We start from the raw sequence: 24,507 nt of genomic DNA on the forward strand, positions 1-24,507 counted from the left end.
AGCTGGGCGTGCTGCAGTCCATGAAGTTCGCTAAGAGATGGACGTGCGACTGAACAACAAAAATAGCTCGTGGGAAGTTGCTGTGTGACACAGGGAGCTCAACCCTGTGCTTTGTGACAACCTGGAGGGGTGCATGAGGGCAGGGGAGGGAGGCTCAAGAGGCAGGGGTTACAGGTATACTCACTTATGACTGACTCACGCTGCTGCTATTGTACGGCAGAAACCAACAACACTGTAAAGCAATTATCCTCCAAATAAAAGTAAATTAAAAAAATGAAAAGACAGGTGTTCTGCAGGGAGGACACGTGATCAGAGGAACAAAAATGATAGTTTTTCTTTCTTTCAAGTCTTTCCAGGTTTATTTGATCTTTTAAAAGGTGCATGAAGATATAATCCTGGTTTGAAGTAAAATTAATTTTTAACTTTAAACACCATGAGTGCCAATAAACAGCATTAAGGGAGAGCATGAAAGGCCAGTGCATTACTGTCAAACTAGCAGCAGGCATCAACAAGACGACTAACACAACAGTATGCCCAGACGAGTCTGGCTCGTCCAGTGCTGTCAAGGAACGTTACCTCGCCTGGTACACGGCAGCTGACAAGAAGTATCATCCCTAAAATATCTCTGATATTAAAATACAAAAAGGTAAAAAGAAATCGAAACAACTTATATAATCAAGTTTTTAAATGGCATATACATAAAAGTTTAGTTCTTAGTCTTCAAATGTTCGATGTTGTGGCACTTTTGTAATTCAAGAGAAAAGACACATTAAGGCTCTTTCTATACTTAATCAAAAACTTGTACAACATGTGCCTTGGACTTTTTGCTACCGAGTCAGCAACTGGACTTGAGCTGTGTGCTCTGCTTCTTCCAGGAGCCAGGTTATTTCTTCACAGGAAGAGGAAGAACCTTTCTCTGATCGTTAGCCCTGTGAGATGAATGTGTGCTGAATGGGCCACACCAAATATATAAGGGCTATACAGGGTTCTCGGTCACTAACAGTGAATCTATGTGATCCGCTTGTGACTAAACATCACCAGGTCATCTTGGTGGACACTAATCAGCTGAAATCCTGTCCAAGTCAGAGTGTTCACCAACCCTGTGACACCAAGTCCGAGTGTTAAAACCAGCAGTATACCAAATTCTCAACCTCTTGAGAGTATGCCACCTCTAATACCAGTTGCTTGTCCCCTTTGCATAAGCTAATCCCTTCTAGCATAGTCCACCTGGAAAAACTCCTATTCATCTTCTAAACCCCAGTTTCAGGACAAGGTTCTTTGTGAAGATTTTCCAACAGGCAATCCCTGCCCCCTTTTCCTACTCCACAAAAGTGAAAGTGCTTGTTGCTCCGTTGTGTCCAACTCTTTATGACCCTATATGGACTGCACTGTCCATGGAATTCTCCAGGCAAGAATACTGGAGTGGGTTGCCATGCCCTCCTCCAGGGGATCTTCCTGACCCAGGGATAGAACCCGGCTCTCCTGCATTGCAGGCAGATTCTTTACTGTCTGAGCCAGCAGGGAAGCCCCTTTCCTATTCCATACCTTGTACATACTTGCATTGCTGCACTTAGAACACTGGAACCTACTCCTTTACAAGGCAATCTCCCCTATTAGACCGCAAACTGCCTGAGGAAAAGAAAAAAACAAAATGTCTATGTCCTCCTTACCTACGCATCCTCAGAAACCTTAAGAGTATGGCACAGTGCCATTTCCAGTAAGTTTTCTTAAAATATTTTCTACCCTTTAAGTAGTCATGAGGTGAAAGTCAGACCACCAGAAACCCCAAACAACAAAACCCAAGGAGAAACAAAATACTTGATGATTCAAGAAGAAATTCTCCCATCAAGACACTGAGAGGTCAGCCTGGCCCCTTGGAGGGCACGCTGTGACATGGATCCAGCGGGGTCTCGAGTGCCCAGGAATGAGGGCCAGCGACATCTTAGGAGCACTTTCCTTCATTGAGGTGACCTCAGCCTGATTAGAGAGGAGATAAGCCCCGAAAGGGAGAAGGAAATGGCAACCCACTCCAGTGTTCTTGCCTGGAGAATCCCAGGGATGGCGGAGCCTGGTGGGCTGCCGTCTATGGGGTCGCACAGAGTCGGACACGACTGAAGCGACTTAGCAGTAGCAGCAAGCCCCGAAAGGGCGTGACACAGAGTGGAACTAACAGCAGTTACATGCAAGTTTCATCTTCAGTGTTTCCAATGGCTTTCAAATGTCCTTCAAGACTTGACGGGGTACGCTCAGTTTTCTCCAAACCTAAAACTCTCGTGATAAGCGGGTGGTTGATGTCTCAGATCCGGAGAACTGGGAGTTCAAACAACGGAAGTCATTCTGAACCAAATACCTTCTCAACTACTTTAGGACTCTAATATAAACCGTACTTCTTGAGCTTAGCGTGGGGGTGCTTCGTGCTCAGAGGCATCAAACACCACCTTGAGCACTAGACTTCGTCCAACGTCTCATTAGCCCAGGTTGTTCCCAGAAACCCACATGGAGCTTGTTCTGCAGAAGAGCACTACCTGCTGCCTCAGACAAAATCCTAACTGTGACGCACCCCGTCGTAACAGGGCCTCAGAAACCACCTGCAGAGGAAGCGCCCGTCCCGTCGTGTCCTGCTGCGGACACCGCCGCGGGTGCAGGCGATCCTGAGGGCAGCCGAGGACACGAACCGAGGACCTCAAGGGTAAACCACCCTGTTCCTGAGGATTCCGCTAGGACTCATCTACATTCCGTCGGACGGTGCTTAGTAAGACACAGAGGCCGGCTTTCCACCGGCTTTACGTGGCGCTAGGACGCCACGCAGGGGCTGCCCTTCCCGTCCCCTGGGTGGACCGGGAGGGGACGCCCGGCCCTGAGCTCTTCACTTTCCAAAGACGCCTCGTCAGGACGCCCTTCGGGCACAAGCACCTTCCGGCTCCCCGCACCGCGCGGGCGCCTAGTGGAAACTCCAGAGTCGTGTTTACTGACAGTCGAGGCATTCGCGCCCAGCCTCCCGGCCAGGTGCCGGGCCTGCAGGTCGCGGGAGCCGGGGCAAACCGGCCAGACACGGCCGGCCCCCGCCGGGCACGTGGCCCTCCCGCCCCGAGCCGCGCAGCCGCAGTGGGCTTGGAGAAGCCCCCAGGCCTCACCTAGCGAAAGACGGGGGCCGCCCACCCACCCTCCCTCCCGTCAGGAGCCGGCCCCAGCCCTGGGCTCAAGAAGGCCACGTCCCCGGGGACGGACGCCCAACTCTATGGTCCGCGTAGGAGCCGCAGGCCCACGTGACCCGCGGCAGCCAATGGAGACGAGGGCCCGACCACCGAGACGACGGCGGCCTGGGGATAGAGCAGCCCCGCCGGGCCGCTCGCCGTCCCTCCCCGGCCCAGCTCCGGCATTCCCTGCTCGGTGCTGCCGCCATCTTCCTGGAGGAGAGACTCAGATGCGAAATGTCCCCCCTCCCCGTGGCCGTTCCGAACTCTTACTGCCACCTGCCCTCCCCCCGTCCGCCTCTCTCCTCCTCCCTGGTCATTAAGCTCCATCTAAAGAAACTCTCTTCCCCTCATTCTAGTTATCCACAAGGCAAAGTGTTACATTACCTGTTCCTCTCTTATCAGTGTAAGGAAATCAAGCTCATAAGGTAGGAACTGTGGCGAAACAGGGACGAGCCGCCATCTTGGTAAAGGAGAAGAGGCTACGCTTGACCTCCCCCCCACCCCCCAGCCTCTATATGGCCAACCGCCGTGGGAGGGGCACGGCGCCTGCGCAGAGGCGGAAACGGGGGGCGCGCCGAGGCTGCGCCTGCGCACTTGGGAGCTGGCGGGGAGGGGCGGGGAGGAAAGCGTTGGCAAGGAGGCGGGGCGGCGTGATGACTCAATCCGTCCGCGCGCACGGCGGGGCGGGGCGGGCCGCGAGCGCGCGGCTGGCGCTGGGCGGGTCGGCAGGGCGGTCGGTTGGTCTCAGTTCTTCGGCAAGTCGGCGGTAAGTACGTCCCCGTTGGGCCCGGCTGCCTTGGAGGCGCGAGCTGGGGGCAGACGGCGCTGGGCCGGCGCCCGCTCCGGACCGTGGTCGCTCCGGGAGACACGCGGGCCGAGGAGGGGCGGCCGGCCTGGGCTCCTGGGCCCTCTCGACCCCCCGGCCTCCGCCCACCTCCCCGGGCCTTCCCGGATCTCCCCCCGCTTCCTGGATCCCCCTGGGCCTCCCCCCGCTCCCCGGATCTCCCTGCGCTCCCCGGATCTCCCCAGGCCTTCCCCACTCTCGGGTCTTCCCCCCTCCCCGGCCCTCTCCCGCTCCCCGGGCCTCCCCGCTCACCTCTCCCCTAGCCGGTGCGAGTCCCCGGCCCTTCCCGCCCCCGGGGCCCTGGCGCGAGTGGAGGCGGCGGGGTGTGTCCGCGGGCAAGCCGAGTGGCTCTGGCTAACCCCGGGGGAATTGTGCGGGGCGTGGTCAGCAGTGGGGCCGGGGCGCCGGGCGCTCGCAGGCGGACGTGGTCCGGAAGGGACGGTGCGGGTCGGGCCGACGTGGGCGCTTCCCCCTCCTACCCGCCCGGACCGAGAGGAAGCGCGCGGGGCCCCGGCCGCCCCTCCGCTCGGCGGTGGGCAGCACTCGGGGGTGGGGGGAGGAGGCCCGTGCAGCGCGGACTCCGGGGGCGGGTGGGAGCGCCGGCGGGGGAGGGGGGGTGCGGGTGTCCGTTCTCCTGCAGGCCCGAGGTGGGGCCGACCTGTGTCTCCGTAAGGCCCAAGGACCGCCGGTTGGCTTTCTGCCCAGTTTTCGCCTCCCCCACCTTGTCTGGGTCCCCCAGACGTGGACACGGGCCCCTCCACGCTGAGTTGTTAGTTCCAGCTGCGGTGGTCCTTGTCTGCCCTGGTCCAGAGCTTGCCTCGAGTCTGGGGCCGCTTGTCTCCAGCGTTCGCTGCCTGGTACTGGCTTTGTTGCCCCGGACTCGGCCCGGATTAGACTTTTCCCCGAAGGAGGTGTTGGCCCGATGTCAGCCTCTGCTGCTCCGTGTGTCGCCGTCCTGCGAGGGGCAGGGGCGCGGACCTGCCCAGCATTACTCGTTGCCTGGTATGGTGACCCACATGTAGCCGACTTTCGGAGCTCTTTCGAACTACTCAGATCCTCACGATACCTCCAGACCAAGTCAGGGCCCAAAGTAGCCCCCCCCCCCCCCCCCCCCCGTCCTCAGGAGAGATGATAGCGATGGTGTGGGGTCGTGCAGGCCCTCTCCTCCTGTTTGTAGTCTGAGGTTCTGTTCTTTCCGGGTTTGGTAGCTCCCACTCAGGCTTTCTTTGCATCATGCAGCCTCCTAACTGTCCATGAACCTTGGCAGTGATCTTCTCCACATTAACTTTATCCTAATTTTTATTATATTTTTTTCATTTTTCTGTCCAGTTTGCATTCTGACAGTTCTTAAACTAGCAGAGTGACCTACGGAAATGGGATAGGACCCAGAAGCACGAACCTCTCTGTGTGGTCTTTAATAAATGTGATTCAGGCCCTTTTTGTACCCAACTCGAAAACCAAAAACTGCTGGAAAAGAAAAAGTTGGTTGTTGTTTTTTTTTTCCCCAGAGAGAAAAGAATGTGAAAAGTCATTTGGAGGCAGAATTGGGATGAAGCCATTTTTATAGTCTTAGTTGTCTGGTTTTGTGCTGATAGTGACTGTCACTAGAGAAAGGGCATTTGATGGTGGGGTGCTGCCGTTCTGCTGTGAGGAGCGTTTGTGGTGTCCTGTCAGACCCAAAGGCTGAATGCTAAGTGTTCCAGGGGCTCTGCGTGAGGGATCACAGACCCTGAGGTCCTACACTACAGGATTGTTTGCACGTTAGGATACTGGATGGAACTTCAAGGATGACATGTCAGTGAAGGGAGGTTTGCGGTGGTCCATGGACACACGTAAATGCCACTAAGCAAAGCAAGTTTATGTTGCCAAAAATCGAGTTTTAGCCATCTGTTCTCTGTCTCCATTTGCTTTAGAAGAGTTGACTTCTTCTGTGTTTTGGCGTGCTATTGCTGTCTGGAAGAAGGAAGCCGTTGGTCCAGGAGAGAAGAACTTGAAGAAATTTGTGTTATTTAGAATGAGTACAACCTGAGTGCATAAAGTTTTCCTTTAACTGAATTTCTGAGATTTGGGGATCTGATTGATCTTCTTCCAAGGTTTAAACTAATCACAGTGCTTGGCATTTTTTTGTGTTACTGGATTGAGACTTTCTGACTGATAAGTAGGTAGTTAAGTTCAACAGAAGAATGTTGAATTTCTTTCATCTTAGAGTAATCAGTTAATAACTTAAACTGTTGGAAAATCATAGTGCATCCAAATTATATTTCAGGGGAAAAAAATCCTTAGTATTGTATGAAAGAAATGCATTGTGATAAGATAAACTTGGTAGGATTAAAAATTAGACAAGTGTTTTTCAATAATTCACATCCTGTTCCAGATAGTGGTCGTCTCGTTTTCCCCATGTGTGTCCATCAAGATGGGTCTTAGTGGGAGGTAGCTGGTAGGGGTGATGGTCCCCTTCTTGCCTGTGGGCAGCCCCAGTCCTGGGCGCACGTGTGCTCCAGGTCCATTGTTATCAGGGTGCTCCCTTGAAGCTGGTCAGAGCACAGGCAGGGGCCCCGAATTCAGTGAGGGCGGGCATGCAGAAGCTCCAGAGAGACTGGGCACTGTCCTCGGCCACTCCAGGCTGGCTTGAAGCAGACGTCTGTGACAGCTGGCCTTCCTATCTGTCTTCGCGTTTATTCTTCAGGTGAACTTGAAAGTCATTTTATCCAGTCCTTAAAGGAAAAAAACATCATTAGGAAGTCCGTCTGGGGTTAGACCACGTTTACGTACTAATTTAGAAAAATAGAAATGAATTAATTTTGTGAGGCCTGTTTTCTCCCTAAAGTTGTCCCTACATTTCTTTTGATTCTACTCGATTGTAAATGGCATTCCCCTCCCCCTGCCATTTCCATTTCCTGGTATTCCTCGCTAGTACAGAATAGAACTTTTTAGAACTATCTAGTATTCATAATCAAGGGTGGGAACAGTGGCTGAGGGGATATTTGAGGGTGTTATGTGGGGTTTTGTTCTATTTTTGTATATGTTTGGAATTTTTTTATAAGTGTTTTAAGATAACTTTCCTTTTTAGTGGTTGTAATTTAAATAATTTAGCATCTATTGTTTAGAGAATAACATTTGCCATTGGTTTCTGAAAGGTGTTTAAGTAGCTTCCTCACTTAGTGTTTTTATTAGAGTTGGTTGCTGAGTCTTCAGCACGTATTCACACATGGTTTTCTCTAATTTGTTGTAACAGCTTGCACCGATAGCTGCTTTGGGTCCATTTCTGGGTTATAATTGCTAACAAGTATTCCATGGAGGATTTGCATTCATATTCTTGAGTGAGATTGACCGGCAGCCAGCCCGCTTGCTCACCGTTTCTTCATCTGGGTCTGTTACTGGAGTTGTGCTGTCTTCATAAATAAACTGGAATGCTTCCTCTTCTTCCATAGTGGCTTGGGTCTAGGTCACGCAGGCGCTTATCTGCTCAGGTGTGGATGAAACTGAGCGCCAGTTCTGTCCAGGCGTGGCCCTCTTTCACTGGTAGTCTTTATTCTGCTGTTCAGTGATATTTGTCTCGTCAGGTTTTCAGTCCTTGGTTCAGTTTCGGTCATTCACAGTGTCTAAGAAATCACGCATTTCTTTGGATTTTCAAGTTTGTGGCCATCTTCATACCTGTGGCCCCTGTGACTGTGATTATACCTTCTTTGCAGTAATTTTTTTCCTTAATGGAACTTGTGAGGAATTTGTTTCAGAGAACCAACTTTGGATTTGTTTACTGTTCTGTTGGGTTATTTTCCAGTTCTTTATTTTCATTGTTCTTCAATAATGAAAATACATAAAACCCGAATGTCATCTGAGCCTGTGAGAGCCTGTGCTGTGTCCCGTTCCTTTTGCATTTATCTTCTTTCCATGGCTTTCTAGATGACTTAGGGCTTTGCTTTTGTTACCCTCTTTGACCCAAGGGTTATCCAGAAATGTTCTGAATAACTAGGAGTCCCTTTTGTCCCTGTTTTAGCAGAGGGTGACCTGTGAACACTGACCAAAAGGAACAGTCCTTGCCTTGCTTGCACTGTGTTTCTAGAGTCTGTCCAAGTCCGAGGAAAGCTGCTAAAGCCTTCCACCTGCACTGTACTTCCATTCAGTTCGCATAGTATTTTTCCTAGCCTTTGTTCTCTGTATTTATCTGATGTAAGTGTTCATGGGTACAGGTTTACGAATGTTTTATTTTTATAAACTGTTCCTGTTACAAATGCCACACTTGCCCTTAAATCCCACCCTGGTTAATACTAACAGTATCTCTCCCTGTTCTTTGTGTTTGCACTAGCTTCGTATCTCTTTCTTTGTTTTCAACATTTTTTTTTTAAGCTACTTTTTTTGAAGCGCGTTTCTTCCATGTAATGTACCCTGGTTTTCTGGTGTCCCTCCCCGCCACCCCACCTCAACCTGTCCCCTCTTTTAAGGAGAGAATTCACATTTAAACTGATGACTGACACTCTTGAATTTTTCTGTTTCTTTTCCATATTTTTACTGGTTTGATCAAGTTGCTCTTTCATATTTTTCTCTTAATTTGGAAGTAAGTTTTTTTTAATGGCTGCCTTCCCTTTTCTTTCATTGTCAGATGCTTATCTCTTTATTATCTAAAGCAAGGTGTCCGCTGCTTCTTCTGCCAGGACCATCTGAATTCCATCTGACTGCTCCCTTCTCCCCCTTAAAGATTTCAGCTCTCTGGTCTTACTTCTGCCCCCAACTCTTAGGTTTTGCTGCAGAAGTTTCATATTTAAAATTCTGGACTATGAACAGTATTCCCCTAGGACGCCCCTTTTATTCAAGAGATCTTAATTCACTCGGGTGTTACACAACTCCAGGTAGACCCTGGCTTGCTCTTCTTGGGAGGCTTTTCTTCTGTTCCTACTGTTTTCTTCTCCTCCATTGGTCCCGTTTAGTCACGGGAGGAGGTCTTGCTGCTAACAAGTACGTTTCCTCGCTGTTTCCTCTGAGGCTGTCCTCTACCCACAACCTCTCTCTCTCTCTCTCTCTCTCTCTCTCTCTCTCTCATTTGCCTCGTGCACTAAGGTGTCTTATACCTGATCTTCCGTGTCACGTTTCTATTCTCTACTGTGACCTTTCATCAGTTCAGCTACCACAGTTTGAGTTTGAAAATCATGGATTTTAGGTCCAGAAAGTGTTATTTGGAATACTGTAATTTGAAGCTCCAAAACTTTGGCCAGCAGATGAAGGAGCCGATTCAGTGGAAAAGACACTGATACTGGGGAAGACTGAAGAGACTGAGGGCGGGAGGAGAAATGGGCAACAGGATGAGGTGGTTGGATGGCATCCCCGACTCAATGGACAGGAGTTGGAGCAGGCTCCGGGAGACGGAGGAGCCTGGCGTGCTGCAGTCCACAGGGAGGCAGAGTCGGATATAACGCAGTGACTGAACAGCAACTTGCATCTTCATCACAGTGCTGTGGCTTTCTCGGTTCAGATCGTTCTCCTCCCTGTTAAGCTCATCCTGGAGGCCGGGAAAGGGGGCACACTTACGGGGGCCCCGTCTTCTTACCCTGGAGTCCTCACAGCCACGATCTGTTCCCAGGCTCTTCGGCGATTCCTTTCTGGTTCTTGATTCCAAGGAGCCCTTCATCTCCTGCTTCTCTGCTTCCCCAGCATTCCTGCTGTCTTGTAGGTTCCGTTAGTTGTGCTGCCTTGGCTGACGTGTTTTGGGCAGCCTGGATGGAGCTTTACCTGTCTCCTTGGTCAGTAGTGGTCCTTCCTGTGCTCGGTTCACCCAGCACTCCCCCCACTCTCAGTGATGATCTGCCCCGGGAAGAAGCACCTTCCAGCCCCCTCCTCCCCTCTGGTTGACTTTTCAAGGCACCTGGAAGGGAGAAGCCAGGCTCTGCCCTTGTCTTCTATGACATCGTGCCAGGGAATTAGAGTTACAAATTCTAACGGCCTTAACCTCACTTAACCATTTTGGGGGGGCTGGTTAGGACTATTTCCATTCAAAAAGGAAACTTTGTGTGGTATTCAGGAATGAATGTATCCATCTGGGGGATATGGAGAGTCAGGAAAGTGAAAGGAGTTTTCTAAGGGCCGGAAAGAATCAGATGTGAAGGCATTCACATCTCTGACTTTTTACCAAGGCTGGCCAGCACACTCCAGGTCTCCCAGGGTTCAAACCCTCAGGCACCTTCGGTCCTTTCTCCTTTTCTTATAAGCTTAGCTGCTGGCTCTGTGTGCCCCAGGGTCAGAGTCTAGTCTGCGGAGCTCAGGAACCCTCCCCAGCAGGCAGCAGACAGACAGGCTCTTACAGGAATCTCTTCCGTGTGCAAAGTTTTCAGAGAGAGAAAGGAAATTACACAATTCCAGAGGTTGTGGGAATTTGTCTTTTTTTCCTACTGCATGTCTAGTGCCTGATGTATAAGCAGTACTAAAAAAGGTATTGTTGGGAATGTGGGGTATATACGTATTTATGTATACGTGCGTGTGAGTGGTCACTTTCGTTAGCTTAGTTTTTATACCTAATTTATAGTGAGAGGTGAAAATCTCATCATTTCTGGGGAAGTATTTGATGTTATAAGAAGCTGAGTGAAACAAGCTGTTGGCGCCTCACGTGTAATTGCATATCAGTTCATACTGTATTAAATATGTGTGTGTATGTATGAATGTACTTTTTTTTTTTAACAGATTGGCGAAACTTCACTAAAGATGTCTAAGGTAAGAGATCGTACTTCATTACGTATCCACAGCATAAGGAGAAACTGCTTTGTTTTCAAACCTTTTATAGTCATTGTATAACTAATATTTGATTCATAGTTTAACTGTCATCCTAAAAAGCTTGAGGTTTCTTTCTTCAGATTTTCAATTTGTTTCTAACAGCATTAATGATGATCTGTTTAGCCTTCTTAGATTATCCCTAGCAGACCATTAAAATAATCATTTTAAAATTGCAATAATTTATCATGATGGAATTGATTGGGTTCTCAAACTTGATAAATTGGCTTATTCAGCTCTTACAAATTAGCCCAGAGCCCTGAAAGAAGTGGATTCTAAAAGACACGCTGAGAAAAGCAGAGTTTGTGGTTAAAGTTGCAAGATTATTGTTTCTCTTTGCCTTTTATTTTTAAGTCTTCGGGTGTTTGTTACTGCGATACAGGAACATCATAGTAATTTTAATTTTTTATATAGGCATCAGTGTGGATCTTTGATAAGCGAAAAAGAAAATAAAAATTAGCCATAATTCCTTTATTCAGAATAACCACTTGTAACATTTGTGAATATTGTTTTTATACCTGTGTGCATGCACATGTGAATATGTTAATATATCTCAAAGGAAATACCATTCTAAATCTTGCCTTCTACGTTTAATAAGTCTCTATTGCTGTGTCTTGATTTCATGTCACGTTCGGTAAGCCAGAGCCTAGACTCCTCAGCGTTAGCGCCCTCGCGGTGTGGCGTCCTCTCGAGTCAGGCTGTCGAGGGGCCCTCGGTCTTCTTTCTCTCCGTCTGGGAGGTGGGATTCCCAGCATGGCGCCCCTTGGCGGCCTGCCTCACCCAGGGCTCCGCTCTGGGGAGCTGGGCCACCGCAGGAGGCAGGGCTGTTTGCTGCTTCTCCTGAAGCTGCTCTTTAGCTGAGTTTGATGGATTAAACCACTTTCAGTTGGGCCTTACTTTGTAAGTTTGACTGATTTTGCTTTCACTCTATAGACAGTTTCTCATATCAAGATTGAAATTGTACTGAGATGAGTTAATGTATCTTCGGTGTGTTGCTTAATTGCTTAACAGAAATGTTATTTTAGGTCGGCGTGTAGGCATGAAATGACATTGGATTGGTTTTTTAAATGGTTTTAAGCTTTCTGACAGCAGTGACTGTTTGGAAGTATTGATTTATGTGTATACTTTTTTGATTTGTGAAAACTAATGATATCTATGTTTGTCACAGGTTTAATAATATGTTAAAAGCAACTAATAAGGTGTTTAATTGTTCTTTTTTTAGCAACAACAAACTCAGTTTATAAATCCAGAAACTCCTGGATATGTTGGATTTGCAAATCTTCCCAATCAAGTTCACCGAAAATCAGTGAAAAAAGGTTTTGAATTCACACTGATGGTGGTTGGTAAGAGACTCACTTGTGCCCTCGGGTTGTTGAATCTGTGGGTGCCTCCCTTTGCCACCCTTGGATGTGACGGTGTGGGCTCCGGAGCCACGGGATTCCTCCGTGGACAGAGTCAAACACCTCGCGAATTTGGGGAAATTCTCTAGAGGATTCTCCTGGAGTACAACAGGAAAGCTGACCTGTCATTTCCTTGTTTGTGCAATGAGAGGGTGAGCTCACTGTGACAGCCTCTGAGGTGCCCCCACCCCATCCTTGCTGCCTGGTGCCCAAGGCGTTTCTGGTCCCTCCCCCACGGGGCAGGGCTTCCCCGAGCAGCCAATGGGTCGTTGCCAGATGAAGACACGTGACCTAGAGAGACTGTGGCCTGTGCCTCGCTTTCTCTGAAGCAGTCCTTGGGGGGACAGTCAGTACCTTATGGAGAAGTCCACAGGCAAGGCACTGAGGCCCCCATCTCAGAAACGTCCTCGCCACAGTTAGGCCTGCTGGTGACCGCCATTCCTGGCTGACATCACTGTGACCACAGAGAGACCCTCAGGCCATCAGGGCCCACCTTAGGTACGCCCGGACCTCCAACCCGGAGGGTCCGTGAGACGATGAGTGTCTGTGGTTGGTGCAGGCTTCTGAAGTTTACAGTGACTTGTTGTACGTGAAGGGTAACATGTATTTAACTAGAAGTGTGTTTATTTAATACTCATAAAAATAACTCTTCAGTTCTTTGTAGATATATTTTGAACAAGGGACAATCCTTACTGCACACATATTTTTAAATGAGTGCTTATAGTCCTTTGAAATCGAGCGCTTCCCTGAAATGTCTTCCTGTTATGTCAGACGCATTTTATCGTGGTTTTGGCATGTGTATCGGGTTAGTGTGTCCATAACAAAGTTAAGTTGATGAAGTTAATTCTCCTTACTGTATCACATTTTATTACAATCTCGATAGCTGCAGAATTCTCCCCAAATGCTAAGATGCCACTGGAAGAGCTTGATGGGGTGGTCACGCGTGAATGGGGCCAGCAGTTGTTTCCTGGGTTAAATAGTTCACAAATCTGAGATGGAAAAAGAAGTGTGGGACCCTGGGCCAGAGCAGTGGCTAGTGCCACGTTTGAGGAGCGTAATTGCCTGATGATGACGATTGTGCAGACTCGGGTCTCTAGCAGGAAGAGAGATGCAGTGCAGCCTGCGACACGGTTCCTTTGCTTCAAGTCAGACCGTTACTTGTATTTCCGGCCCTGATGGAATAACTCAGGGGTTGACAGACTTTCTGCAAAGGGTCAGATAGTGAGTATTTAAGGCACTGTGAGCCTTACAGCTTTTGGTGAAGCTGTTTTGTTTTTGAGCTAGTGGGCTGGATTTGTTGGAGCACTGTAGTTTGCTGAACCCTGAAATGACTATACCAGACCAGTCCTCCTGGTGTGAATAACCAGATGGCTGGGCAAGATGTATCAAACAGCCCTTGTAAGACTTTGAACAGAAATGCAGGACTTGGATCTTTGAGAGAAGGAAAGAATTATATGAAGTGTAAAGTTACCCCAACTTGCTGCCAGCCACCTGCCCTTCCCAGGGGAGTGAACCTAGCAGAGCAAGTGGTCTCAGTGGAGGAAGAGCACCGTTCAGGGGCTGAGGCCCCGGCAGAGTTCCGAGGCAAGACCGCCTCCCTCCGCGTGTCTGCGCGGGGCTCCCTCTTGCCTGGGGCTGCACGGTGGTCCGCGTGCGGATAGAGGGTGGGGAGCTTCCAGGAAGTCCAGCAGAACAGAGCCGCCAGGAGGGAGCAGAGCAGAGCTGGAGGCTGCCTGGAGGGGCATTTGGAGGCAGTGGAATTCAGCCAGCTGGGGCGAGAGCGCCTGCGACGCTGAGGAGAGTCCTGGCAGGGGCGAGGGTGCCCGTGACAGTGAGGAGAGCCCTGGCAGGGGCGAGGGCGCCCGCGACAGTGAGGAGAGTCCTTGCGTGGGAGCAGGGGTAAACTCATGTAAAGGCTGGTCTACACCCTCCCTATCAAAACTTCTAAATGAACCTTAAAAGGATAAAGTTTATTTACAAATGATTTAACTACTTGTTAGGACAAAGCCTATGACTTATTAAAGAAGGACGTCGATGTCTAGACATCTGCAGTATAACTCACAGTGCTGAGCATCCTGCAAAAAGTTGTTGGATCTGCAGAGAAGGGAGAAGAAAGTAGCCCGTAACCAGGAGAGAGATCAAGCAGTGGAAATAGATCCAGAAAAGAAGAAGATGGAACTTCTAAAGATTAAAATATATACAGCACCTGAGATGAAAAATTTTTTGACGGGCTTAACCGATGGGCAGAAGAAAGGGGGTAATGGAAAGCATCCAAAGAACCCAGCAGAATAAATACAAAAGTGCACCAGGACCCAGGATCAGAAGGTGAGAACCACTGATAGATGGGACAGTCTCACAGGTAGCCAGAAAAAGGAAGAGCAGCACACACAAAGGACCAGAGGTGAGAGAGGTCACTGATGGCTCGTCGGGAGCTATGTAAGCCCTGCAGGAGGGCGGCTTAAAGTTCCTAAAAACAGCCGAGAAGAGGTGAGAGAGGTCACTGACGGCTCGTCGGGAGTGATGTAAGCCCTGCAGGAGGGCGGCTTAAAGTTCCTAAAACAGCCGAGAGTTCTGTGTTCATCAAAAATCACCCTTAAAAGTGGAAGCTGGAAAGAGAAGATAAAGACGTTTTCTTGTAAACTAGTGGAAGGAGTTGATGAGTATCAGACTACATCATAAGAAAGATGATGTAGTTTCCGGTTGGTGGAGGAAGGGGAGCGCTGGGAATGATAGCTGGGGTTGGTAAGTAGAGGACTATGTGCTTTTTGTTTCTTTCAGAGATAATCGATAGTGTGAAACGTGCACGGGTCAGATGAGCAGGATCACACAGCGGGCAGGGAGTGGATAAAAGCGTGCGCCTGTGAGCTTCCACGATGGGTGAGGTGACAGAAAGTGCTCAAAAGGGAGACTCTGAGTTAACCGTGCATGCTGTGAACGTCAGAGCAGCCACTGGAAAAATGAAGATCTGGCTGGTAGCCAGTAGGTTTGTTAAAACAGAATGTAAACAAGTATTTAGTCCAAAAGAGAGTGGAGAAGGATGAACGCTAGATGAGACGAAGCAGGGCGGCATGTGCACGTGGACGGCGAGTGAGAGGCAGGGCCGCAGGCGGAGTCCCGCGGCCCGGGAAGGCCCTTGTGTGCAGAAACGAGCAAGACATAAAGGAACGGGGCCTTACCACGCACGCCCCAATCGCAAGAAAGCTGAGGTGCCTGCGTTCCTGTCGGACAAAGCAGACTCTAAGTCTGCCCCCGAGTAATCCCAGACGTGAGGAACGTCATATCCTAATGAGAAAGGGGTCTGTTCAGAACGGCACCATCTTAAATAAGCCTGATGCAGGATCTGATGAGAGAGATACCAACAAGAGTTTCCAACACTCCTCACAGTAACTGAGGAAGCAAATAGAAAGTCTGTCATGTAGAATGTTTAAATTGTACATCAAACTGTGGCGCAGCTGCCAGGAGTGCTGAACAGCTGCAGGGCAGACATTCTTTGAATGCACATGGAACGTTCCGCAGAGACGCTCTCGTGGTGAGAGCGTCAGGCCAAGCGCTGCCCCGTTACAGATAACTAGAGAAGTAGACTGACTCCCTCAGGAGTGTGGACTTGACACCTTACTGAGGTGGTCGCAGGTCCTGCGTATGGAATGGCTTATTGCAGTCAGGCCAGTGTGATGCGGCATATGCGTCTTCTTCAGCGGTCACGCTGTGCAGCCATGCAGCTTGTGGGGAAGCGGGCCCACCCAGAGCCTTCCTCTACTGCGCAGTAGAACCATAGCGAGAACCACCTGCGTTTACGCGTGAAGTGGCTAAGACGGCAAAAGCACCACACCAGACAGCGCCTGAGCCCGAGGTGGGAAGTGGGCCTCGGCCGGGTACAGCTCGCGTGTTGCTGTGAGGAGGGGTGCTGCCTGCGGCCCCGGGAAGCCGCTGGGCTGGGGCCGTGGGAGCGCTCCTCAGGCTGGTTCTGCTGGCTGGACTTGGTTTCTCATCACCCGTAAGAAATTGTGAGGTTTGTTTTGTGTCGAAATTGTTCCCTAATATATCTGTTGTGTTGGAACAGATTGTCAGTTTCAAAGCAAATGTCATAGCAAGACTGACTGTACTTCCTAAACAAAGGGGCTTTATCGCGGGAATGCGTGGTTTAACATGGGAAGGTAGGTGCTGGTTCTGAAGGGGAGATACCTGTAGTTAGCAGCACTCTTACTGATAAAAAACTGAGAGAAGGAAGTAAACTCTCCTCAATTACAAATGACGTATTTGTGTATATTAAAATCATAAGAAAACTACATAGTTACTAGATCAAAATAGTTTAGCAAGGTTGCAGGTTCCCAGTGAGTATACAAAAATCAGCTTTATTTCTGTATGTTACCAACAAGTAGTTTAACAACAAACTTAAAAATATAATATCAAAGATAATTACATTAAAAAATATTTTTAAAAGACAGTACCATTTACAGTAACAAAAGAGGTACATGCTGCTGCTGCTAAGTCGCTTCAGTTGTGTCCAACCTGTGCGACCCCATAGACGGCAGCCCACCAGGCTCCCCCGTCCCTGGGATTCTCCAGGCAAGAACACTGGAGTGGGCTGCCACTTCCTTCTCCAACACGCTGCTTAGGGATGATTTAACAGAGCGTGTGAAGAGCTACACTGACAGTGTGAAAGCGCTGCTGGGAGGAACTGGGGAGGCTGAGGAGGTGTGGACCCTCAGCCGTGCCCTGCTGTGCTGGGCTCTGCGGGTGTCCACCCTCCCCAGATGCATCCGTAGTCAGTACAGTCCCAGCCAAATTTGCAGCAACTTTTGACAACAGGAATGAGCCATTTGACTCTGAAATGCAATGACTCCGGAGCATGACAGAGACCATCTGGCTTCCAGCAGCATCCGCACAGCGTGCAGGGCAGGCTCAGGTGCTCAGCTCCCAGTGGACACAGCGCCAGGGTCATTTGGCGTGGGGACAGGTTAATCTTTTTCACAAATAGTGCTGTAACAACTGCATGATTGGGAGAAAATGAACTCCAACCTCTCCTTCATACTGAACATCACCTATTCAGTCAAAACGAGTTGTTGACCTAGTTGGAAAGCTATAAAAAGTCTAGACAAAAACAAGTCTAAAAACAAAGTCTAAAGAAAACAGCTTTAAAAAGGTTTATGACTTTGGAGTAGCGGATTGCTGAGGACGTGAGGAACACTATCACAAAAGGAGCTGATACACTGTGCTTCATTCAAGATTTGCTCTCCTCAAAGGGCACAGATAAGAAAGTGGGCCATAGACCGAGACAGCGCTGGTAGCATACGTGACACAGGACTCGTATCTGGAATATAAAAGACTCCCGCAGGCTCAGCAAGAAGGAAGACAAGTGGCCCCGTTGCAGAGTCAAAGGTGTGAACAGACGCTTCACGGGGAATAAGCAGATGGCCAGCGAACGCACGAGGGTGTCGTCTTCTTGGGTCTTCAGGGAAGCGCCCCTAAAACCACAATTGGCTGGTCCCGCGCGCCCACCAGACGGCCCGGCTGCTGCGCTGGGCGGGCGGCGGAGCAGCTGGAGCCGCCTCACTGCGGGCGCCGTGCTCAAGCGTGGGCATTCTTCACAGCCGCGCACTCACAGGTGTGTGCCCAAGAGGACTGATGGCACATTGCAGACTGGGTGAATGCTTGTATCCGCTTCTCTGGACACACGCAGGCGTCTCTCCACACCACGCGGGTTGTATCCACTCGTGGAACATTGCTTGACAGTGCAGAGAAATGGGCTGCTAGTAGAGGTGGCGGCAACAAGCAGCCTCCAGAGCCAAGCGTGTGCTGTGCGCAAGCCGGACAGCGCAGTGCGTCCTGTGCTTTGCGTTCAGGTGTGTGGGTGGCAATGGATTCATGCTGGACCACACCTCGTGTGTGTGTCTGGTCTGCCCATCACCAGGTACCTATTACAGAAGCTTCCAGCAGAGGTGGAGATGCTAGTGAATGCAGAGCAGAGCAGGGCTGGGTGTGCTCAGAAATCAGCCCTGGGCGGCCTCGTCTGCTGAGCTAATGAGCAGGTTGTGGATGTCACCCAAAAACGATTCCAAGTGAAACAGTCACTTACACCCTAAAAGCTGAGACTCATGATTTAGAATCGGCCGTCTCCGCTCAGACGCCTTTGCTGAGTTGTCTTCTGGCCTGGGTCCCCTTTCAGCTGGATTACTCAGAGCCGTCGCCACTCACTTGGTAACAGGGTGGCTTTGTTTGTCCGTCACCTCCCCCGCTGGACTGCAGAGCCACATGGGGCCAGGGACTCGCCGTTGTTTCCCCACATGCACCTGTGCAGGCGCTTGGAGAGGGCTTGGTGCATACTGGTCAAGGCCTTTGCACCTGTAGTGAATGGGTGTCGCTGGACACTTTATTAAAAGGGTAACTTACCACGAGAGCATGTATTTAGTCATATTCTTACTCTCTTATATTGGGAAAGGTTCAATATGTGATTCTGGTTTTGCCCCTTTAATGTTACTTCGCATCTATGAAAACTGCAGTCTAGTTAAAGTACAGTCCGAATTACATGTCTGCCAATTTCAGATTCAATTTTTTGTTCTTGATATTCCCAGAGGTAATTTTCAAATCAGATGTGTGCTCCTTCCTTGACTGTGCAGGACATAAGAGAGAGGTGGTGGAGCTGAGGTGCCCAGGGGCAGTCAGACCAGCACATGCCCAAGCAGGCCTTAGGTGACGACCTCCAGCAAGGCGATGGCGTCTGTCTGTTCTTCTTTGGAACATACATTTCAGTTTTTTGGTATCCTACATCTTCTTTGAAGTTTCAAATATTCAGAATACGTAGTTAGTGGTTGAAGAGGAATTTTTTTAATGTTTTTTTATTAAATTTATTTATTTTAATTGGAGGCTACTTTACAGTATTGAAGAGCAGTTTCTAACTCGCTAACTGCTTGAGGGAACATGTGCTGCCTGCTGTGGGGTGTGACACTGCAGAGGAGCGGGAGGCTGCCTGCCCTGCCTGTGGAGGCCGCCAGTGTGGGGTCGGGGCGGGAGGGCAGGGTGTGGGGCTGTGAGGGAAACAGGAAGGGGGAGGGGGCCTGCTCCCGCCTTGCTGGCCGGCCGGTCACGTGACTCGTCACGTGACGGGAGTCTTGGTTGTCCCTGTATCCCCGCCCCACCCCCACAGCTCGGGAAGCTGGGTGCCTTTGACACTGTTGTGTCTGTTCAGCTTTCTGAAATGTGGTAAGTCTAAAAGTTAGCAGAGCCCATACCTAAAAATCTACAGTGCATTCTGTTTATCAAAAAATAAGGAGCCACCTCAAGTCCATTCCACACATTTGGCAAAAGGTCAGATGGAGTTGGGTTTCCCTTGTAGGTCAGTCAGTAAAGAATCTGCCTGCAATGCAGGAGACTCTGGTTTGATTCCTGCATCGGGAAGATCCCCTAGAGAAGGAAATGGCAACCCACCCCAGTATTCTTGTCTGGAAAATCTCACGGACAGAGGAGCCTGGAAGACTACAGTCCGTGGGGGCCACAGGGGTCGAACACGACTTAGCGAGTAAACCACCACATATGGAATTATGGTCTTATGATTTCTCCAGATTTCTCTGGATTCCAACTGAGGCCTTGTTCTGGACAGCAGCCCGAGCATGCAGGCTAGTGACCTCAGAGCCCCTGTTCCCATCAGTGGGACCAGGGGGCTTGTGCCAAATCCATTGTGGTCACACGGGATGCAGAGAAGGATGCTTGTGAGGTGCTTAGTCCAGGGCCAGGCCTCACGTCAGCACTCAGCAGGCTTGACTGTGTTGCGCAGGTAACGCCATGACATCACATTCCTTTTCATTTCAAGGTGAATCGGGGCTCGGAAAATCGACGCTCATCAACAGCCTCTTCTTGACCGACCTCTACCCAGAAAGAGTCATCCCTGGAGCTGCAGGTACGAAGTTCCCACACTGCAGTGACAGCTCAGTGTGGCCGGGACTGCAGTGCACAGTCAGGATCTTGTGCCTCAGCCAAGCTGTTTGTTTCGTGTGACTCTGGACACAGGACACAGCTGTCGAGTAGGGAGAGGGGTGCTGTACCTGGTGCTTGGACGGCCCATGGCCCGTCTCCCCCAGCTTGATTGCTTGATTATCTACAGGGTGTAATAGTTCCTGCCTGTGTTATATGTTTGATGAGGATCAGTGAAAATGTTTGCTCATGAAAAAACCTGCATACGGAGAAAGTTACTGTGGGCATAGGTATCATCTGACCCCTTTCCCTGGGGTGTGTGTCCAGCACTGACACTGGGCTTCATGAGGCCGCTGAGTGGGCTGTGAATCCATCAGCGTGGGCCCTCAGTCAATCAGTTCAGTCGCTCAGTCGTGTCCAACTCTTTGCGACCCCATGAATTGCAGCATGCCAGGCCTCCCTGTCCATCACCAACTCCCAACGGAGTTCACTCAGTCTCACATCCATTGAGTCGGTGATGCCATCCAGCCATCTCATCTCTGTCGTCCTCTTCTCCTCCTGCCCCCAATCCGTCCCAGCATCAGAGTCTTTTCCAATGAGTCAGCTCTTCGCGTGAGGTGGCCAAAGTACTGGAGTTTCAGCTTTAGCATCATTCCTTCCAAAGAATACCCAGGGCTAATGTCCTTCAGAATGGACTGGTTGGATCTCCTTGCAGTCCAAGGGACTCTCAAGAGTCTTCTCCAACACCACAGTTCAAAAGCATCAATTCTGTGCTCAGCCTCCTTCACAGTCCAACTCTCACATCCATACATGACCACAGGAAAAACCATAGCCTTGACTAGATGGACCTTTGTTGGCAAAGTGAAGTCTAGGCCCGCACAATAGGGCTGCAGTCCCTGGATAGTCTTTAAATGATTCATTCATTGTTCTTCCTGTCTGAGGAAGAGAAGTTGCAATTTTCAATATTGACATTTTTTTACCTGGAAACAGCCCTTTAATCTCAGCTACAGTGTTTCTTTTACTGACCCTGGGATCATTTTTACACAATCTTCCTGTTACCTTCTGAGAACTGTCCTTAAAGAGAAATAGCTACTTCTGAGTCACTTATTTAATAAGAAGAAAGTAATAAGGTTGCTTCTGTTTCAGAGAAAATTGAAAGAACCGTCCAGATTGAGGCTTCCACTGTTGAGATTGAAGAGCGCGGGGTGAAGCTGCGTCTGACCGTGGTGGACACCCCGGGCTATGGGGATGCCATCAACTGCAGGGACTGGTACGTCCCCAGGGCCCTCGGTGGTGAGGCTGTGCCCCTGCCAAGCGTGTCTCTGTGTGTTTCAGTCCGTCATGGTCACTCACGATTGCTGGGTTTGGGGTAGCTGTGTGTGACAGAATGATAAGACAATTTAAATCATTCTCACTATAGCGTTTTTAATGAGGAATTTCACAAGGAATGAGTATTTTAAGAGCACTCTAGTGAGATCTAATATCACAAAGCCAACGAAACAGCAAATGCTAACATAAATAAAGCACCTTGATTTGGACCGTGGCTAGTGAACAAGATACCACGGTAGTCTTCCTCCTTTGCGTATTCAAGAAGATGAGGTCTCTGAAGAGACTTGCTCCAGACCGAGTGTCTGTCGTTGGCTGCTTATTGGTGACTCTGCACAGTGAGGAAGCGAGGAGGTGGACTGTGAGTGCAGTCTGGGCCGTGCCGCCTGGAGAGAGCACCACGTCACTGTACAGCCTTTCTGGGTTCTAATCCCACAAACCCAAGGCAGCAGCTTTCCAGCACTCACGGGGAGAGGGCGGAGGGGCAGAGGGCTTCCCTTGTCTTTCTCCTTCTCCTGGGCTCCCTCCTTCCTGCAGCCACCGCTGCAGCTCACTTGTGGGAGTCCTGCTCCACTCCCCGCCCCCGCTCCTGTCTGTCTCCTGGCAGTCCGCTCAGGCTCTTTGTAACCTATTGCATCCGGGCTTTCGACCTTCAATACTTAAGAGGAAATGATTCTCAGCAGTTTCCAAAAGCCACCATGTTGCCAAACCTAGGAGTCGGTTTTCCGTTTCCATCCTGCAGTTGGGTTGTTAAATCACATCTGCTAGAGGGGCAGGGGCTAGAGAAACCCGTTTGTCTTTGTAGTCAGGGGTGCTGCCTCTTGTATCCCGTGATGATTGGTATTTGTCTCTCAGCTTTAAAACCATCATCTGCTACATCGACGAGCAGTTCGAGCGGTACCTGCACGACGAGAGCGGCCTGAACAGGCGGCACATCATCGACAACAGGGTGCACTGCTGCTTCTACTTCATCTCCCCCTTCGGGCACGGGTGAGCGCCTGCGCCCCGGGCGCGCGCGCGAGGGCGGCCGCTGCGCCTGCGCCTTACAGTCCCCCACATGTGCATGATTCGCTGTGAGAGCTGAAGTGATTGAGAGAAAAATTTTTCCCTTAAACACGACTTTTAGACTGAAGCCACTGGATGTTGCGTTCATGAAGGCGATCCACAACAAGGTGAATATCGTGCCTGTCATCGCGAAAGCCGACACGCTCACCCTGAAGGAGCGGGAGCGCCTGAAGAAAAGGGTGCGTGCTGGGCTCCTGGGGGGCGGGCCTGGGAGGGGAGGGGGCACTGAGCAGGCCTGGGGGGGGGGGGCGGGGGCGGGCATGGGAGGGGAGGGGAGGGGCCTCCCAGCAGGCCTGGGTTGGGGGGGGCGGGCCTGGGAGGGGAGGGGCACTGAGCAGGCCTGGGGGGGGGGCGGGGGGCGGGCATGGGAGGGGAGGGGAGGGGCCTCCCAGCAGGCCTGGGTTGGGGGGGGCGGGCCTGGGAGGGGAGGGGGCACTGAGCAGGCCTGGGGAGGGGGGCGGGGGCGGGGGGCGGGCATGGGAGGGGAGGGGAGGGGCCTCCCAGCAGGCCTCCCTGGTGCTGGTGCTGCCAGCATCAGCGCATATCTGTGTCTCACCGTCGTGTAAGCTTAGGAGGAAATCGATGTGCACTGTACTTTGAAAGAGCCTGTGTTTTCCTCAAACACAGTTGGTAACTGTCTGGCTCTCTGGAGCCTGGGTGTGGGCCTGCCCCCCGCCTGGGCCGGCTCTGGACCCTTGCCGTGTTTAGGGTAGCTGTCTTCTGAGGCGTGGGGCACGGCGTCCCGTCTCAGGCTGCCTTCGCCCGGTCGCTGGTCCGATTCTTTTCCAGGCACTTGAACCCCGTTGCTGTATTTTTCCGGGTTTTAGAGCCTTGCTGCTCGACTGCGTTTTTACCTACTCGTAGATACTGCTGTATTTTTAGACGCTGATTACCGTGTTGTAAAAGATTTCACCTGCTGTGACCTTTGTGGTTTTGTGTTTCTCCTGATGTCTTCTGTCAGCCTTCTCCTTTATTGTCATAAATGCTGCCAGTTTTTTAAAAAACATGCAGGCCCTTGGAAGAGCACCTGAGAACTCGGGCACTTTTGTCCCTGACAGGAAACAGTTGAGCAGCTCATACTTACGGGGACTTCACCTTAATAGGGGTACATTTCAGACATGCAGTGGAGAGAGCTGTCAGGGTTAGAATGCTCTGTATCCATCTCTGATTACGTGTACAGAGCTCATAGGTCTTGATCTCAGAGTCTGAAATGAAATGAAATCCTGGGCCTTTCCTCTTATCTGGCTTCTCTCCTGTGCCTGTCCACATGCTCCTTTCCTCATCTAAGAACGTCTGTCCCCAGACCTCTGTCCGCCCCTCCCTCCCTCTCAGAACGATCCCATGGTTCTTGTCGTACCCAGACTGAGCATGCGTGGTTAGTGTTGATCTGTCGCTTTCTTACTCCTCTCTTCCAGTTCTGCGTGGCCTAGTTACTAGCTTTGCTCTGTCCTCGTCCCCAGCGTAAGCCTTGTCTTGCGGGGCAGGGGACAGAGCAGCTTCCTGCTCCCTGCTCAGCTTCTCCATCTCAGCAGGGAGGGAGTGAGCAGTCCTGAGCAGACCAAGGTCAGCTTGCCAGGGCCAGGATGCAGGGAGGGCTTTTTCTTAGATCGTGACATAGTGTGGACAGTGAATTCATCCGAGATCTTTGACCACGCGAGACCCTAGTCACATTAAGGAGGAGCAAGTTTGGGAGCAGGTTTGAAGCAGAGCTGCTTCCTGCTGCCTTGGCCTGTCTTTTCTCTTCCGTTGAGGGCCCAGATTCTAGCGTGAGGGTAAGCAGAGGGCCAGCCTGCCCCAGACCTGGTGGAGTGCCCAGCACGTGTAGGGGCTTGGGGGCTGGGTTTCTGGTAGACTGACGGGTGAATGCATGCTAGCTTCCACTCCAGCCCAGTTTTTTCCCGTCTAGGCAACTCTGCCACTTGGTTCAGCACTCTTGGCCTATTAGATGAAATCGAGACCCTCGATCCCTTCCTGACATTGGGGAGCTGTCCACTTGTCAGCCCCAGTCACG

The 24,507-nt window shown here is 50.6% G+C and overlaps 2 protein-coding genes across 4 annotated transcripts in view; one reads left to right on the forward strand and one right to left on the reverse strand.

The window, feature by feature from the left end:
• The window catches only part of HDLBP (high density lipoprotein binding protein), a 58,684-nt gene extending 55,000 nt beyond the window's left edge, over positions 1–3,684 (reverse strand). Inside the window, exon 1 of the mRNA XM_024990356.2 lies at positions 3,582–3,684. The gene's annotated coding sequence lies outside the window, so the exon portion shown is untranslated. The remainder of the gene's footprint in view (positions 1–3,581) is intronic.
• Positions 2,621–24,507, forward strand: part of SEPTIN2 (septin 2) — a 29,515-nt gene continuing 7,628 nt past the window's right edge. Inside the window, exons 1-7 of one of the 3 annotated variants that reach the window (XM_059883385.1) lie at positions 2,621–2,689; positions 10,711–10,740; positions 12,020–12,140; positions 20,005–20,091; positions 21,252–21,375; positions 22,287–22,421; positions 22,558–22,675. In XM_059883385.1, the coding sequence (XP_059739368.1) occupies positions 10,732–10,740; positions 12,020–12,140; positions 20,005–20,091; positions 21,252–21,375; positions 22,287–22,421; positions 22,558–22,675 (594 nt within the window). In that variant the 5' untranslated portion in view covers positions 2,621–2,689; positions 10,711–10,731. 3 annotated transcript variants of the gene reach the window in all.

This window comes from Bos taurus, chromosome 3, assembly GCF_002263795.3.
Source record: "Bos taurus isolate L1 Dominette 01449 registration number 42190680 breed Hereford chromosome 3, ARS-UCD2.0, whole genome shotgun sequence".
Taxonomy (NCBI): Eukaryota; Metazoa; Chordata; class Mammalia; order Artiodactyla; family Bovidae; genus Bos; species Bos taurus.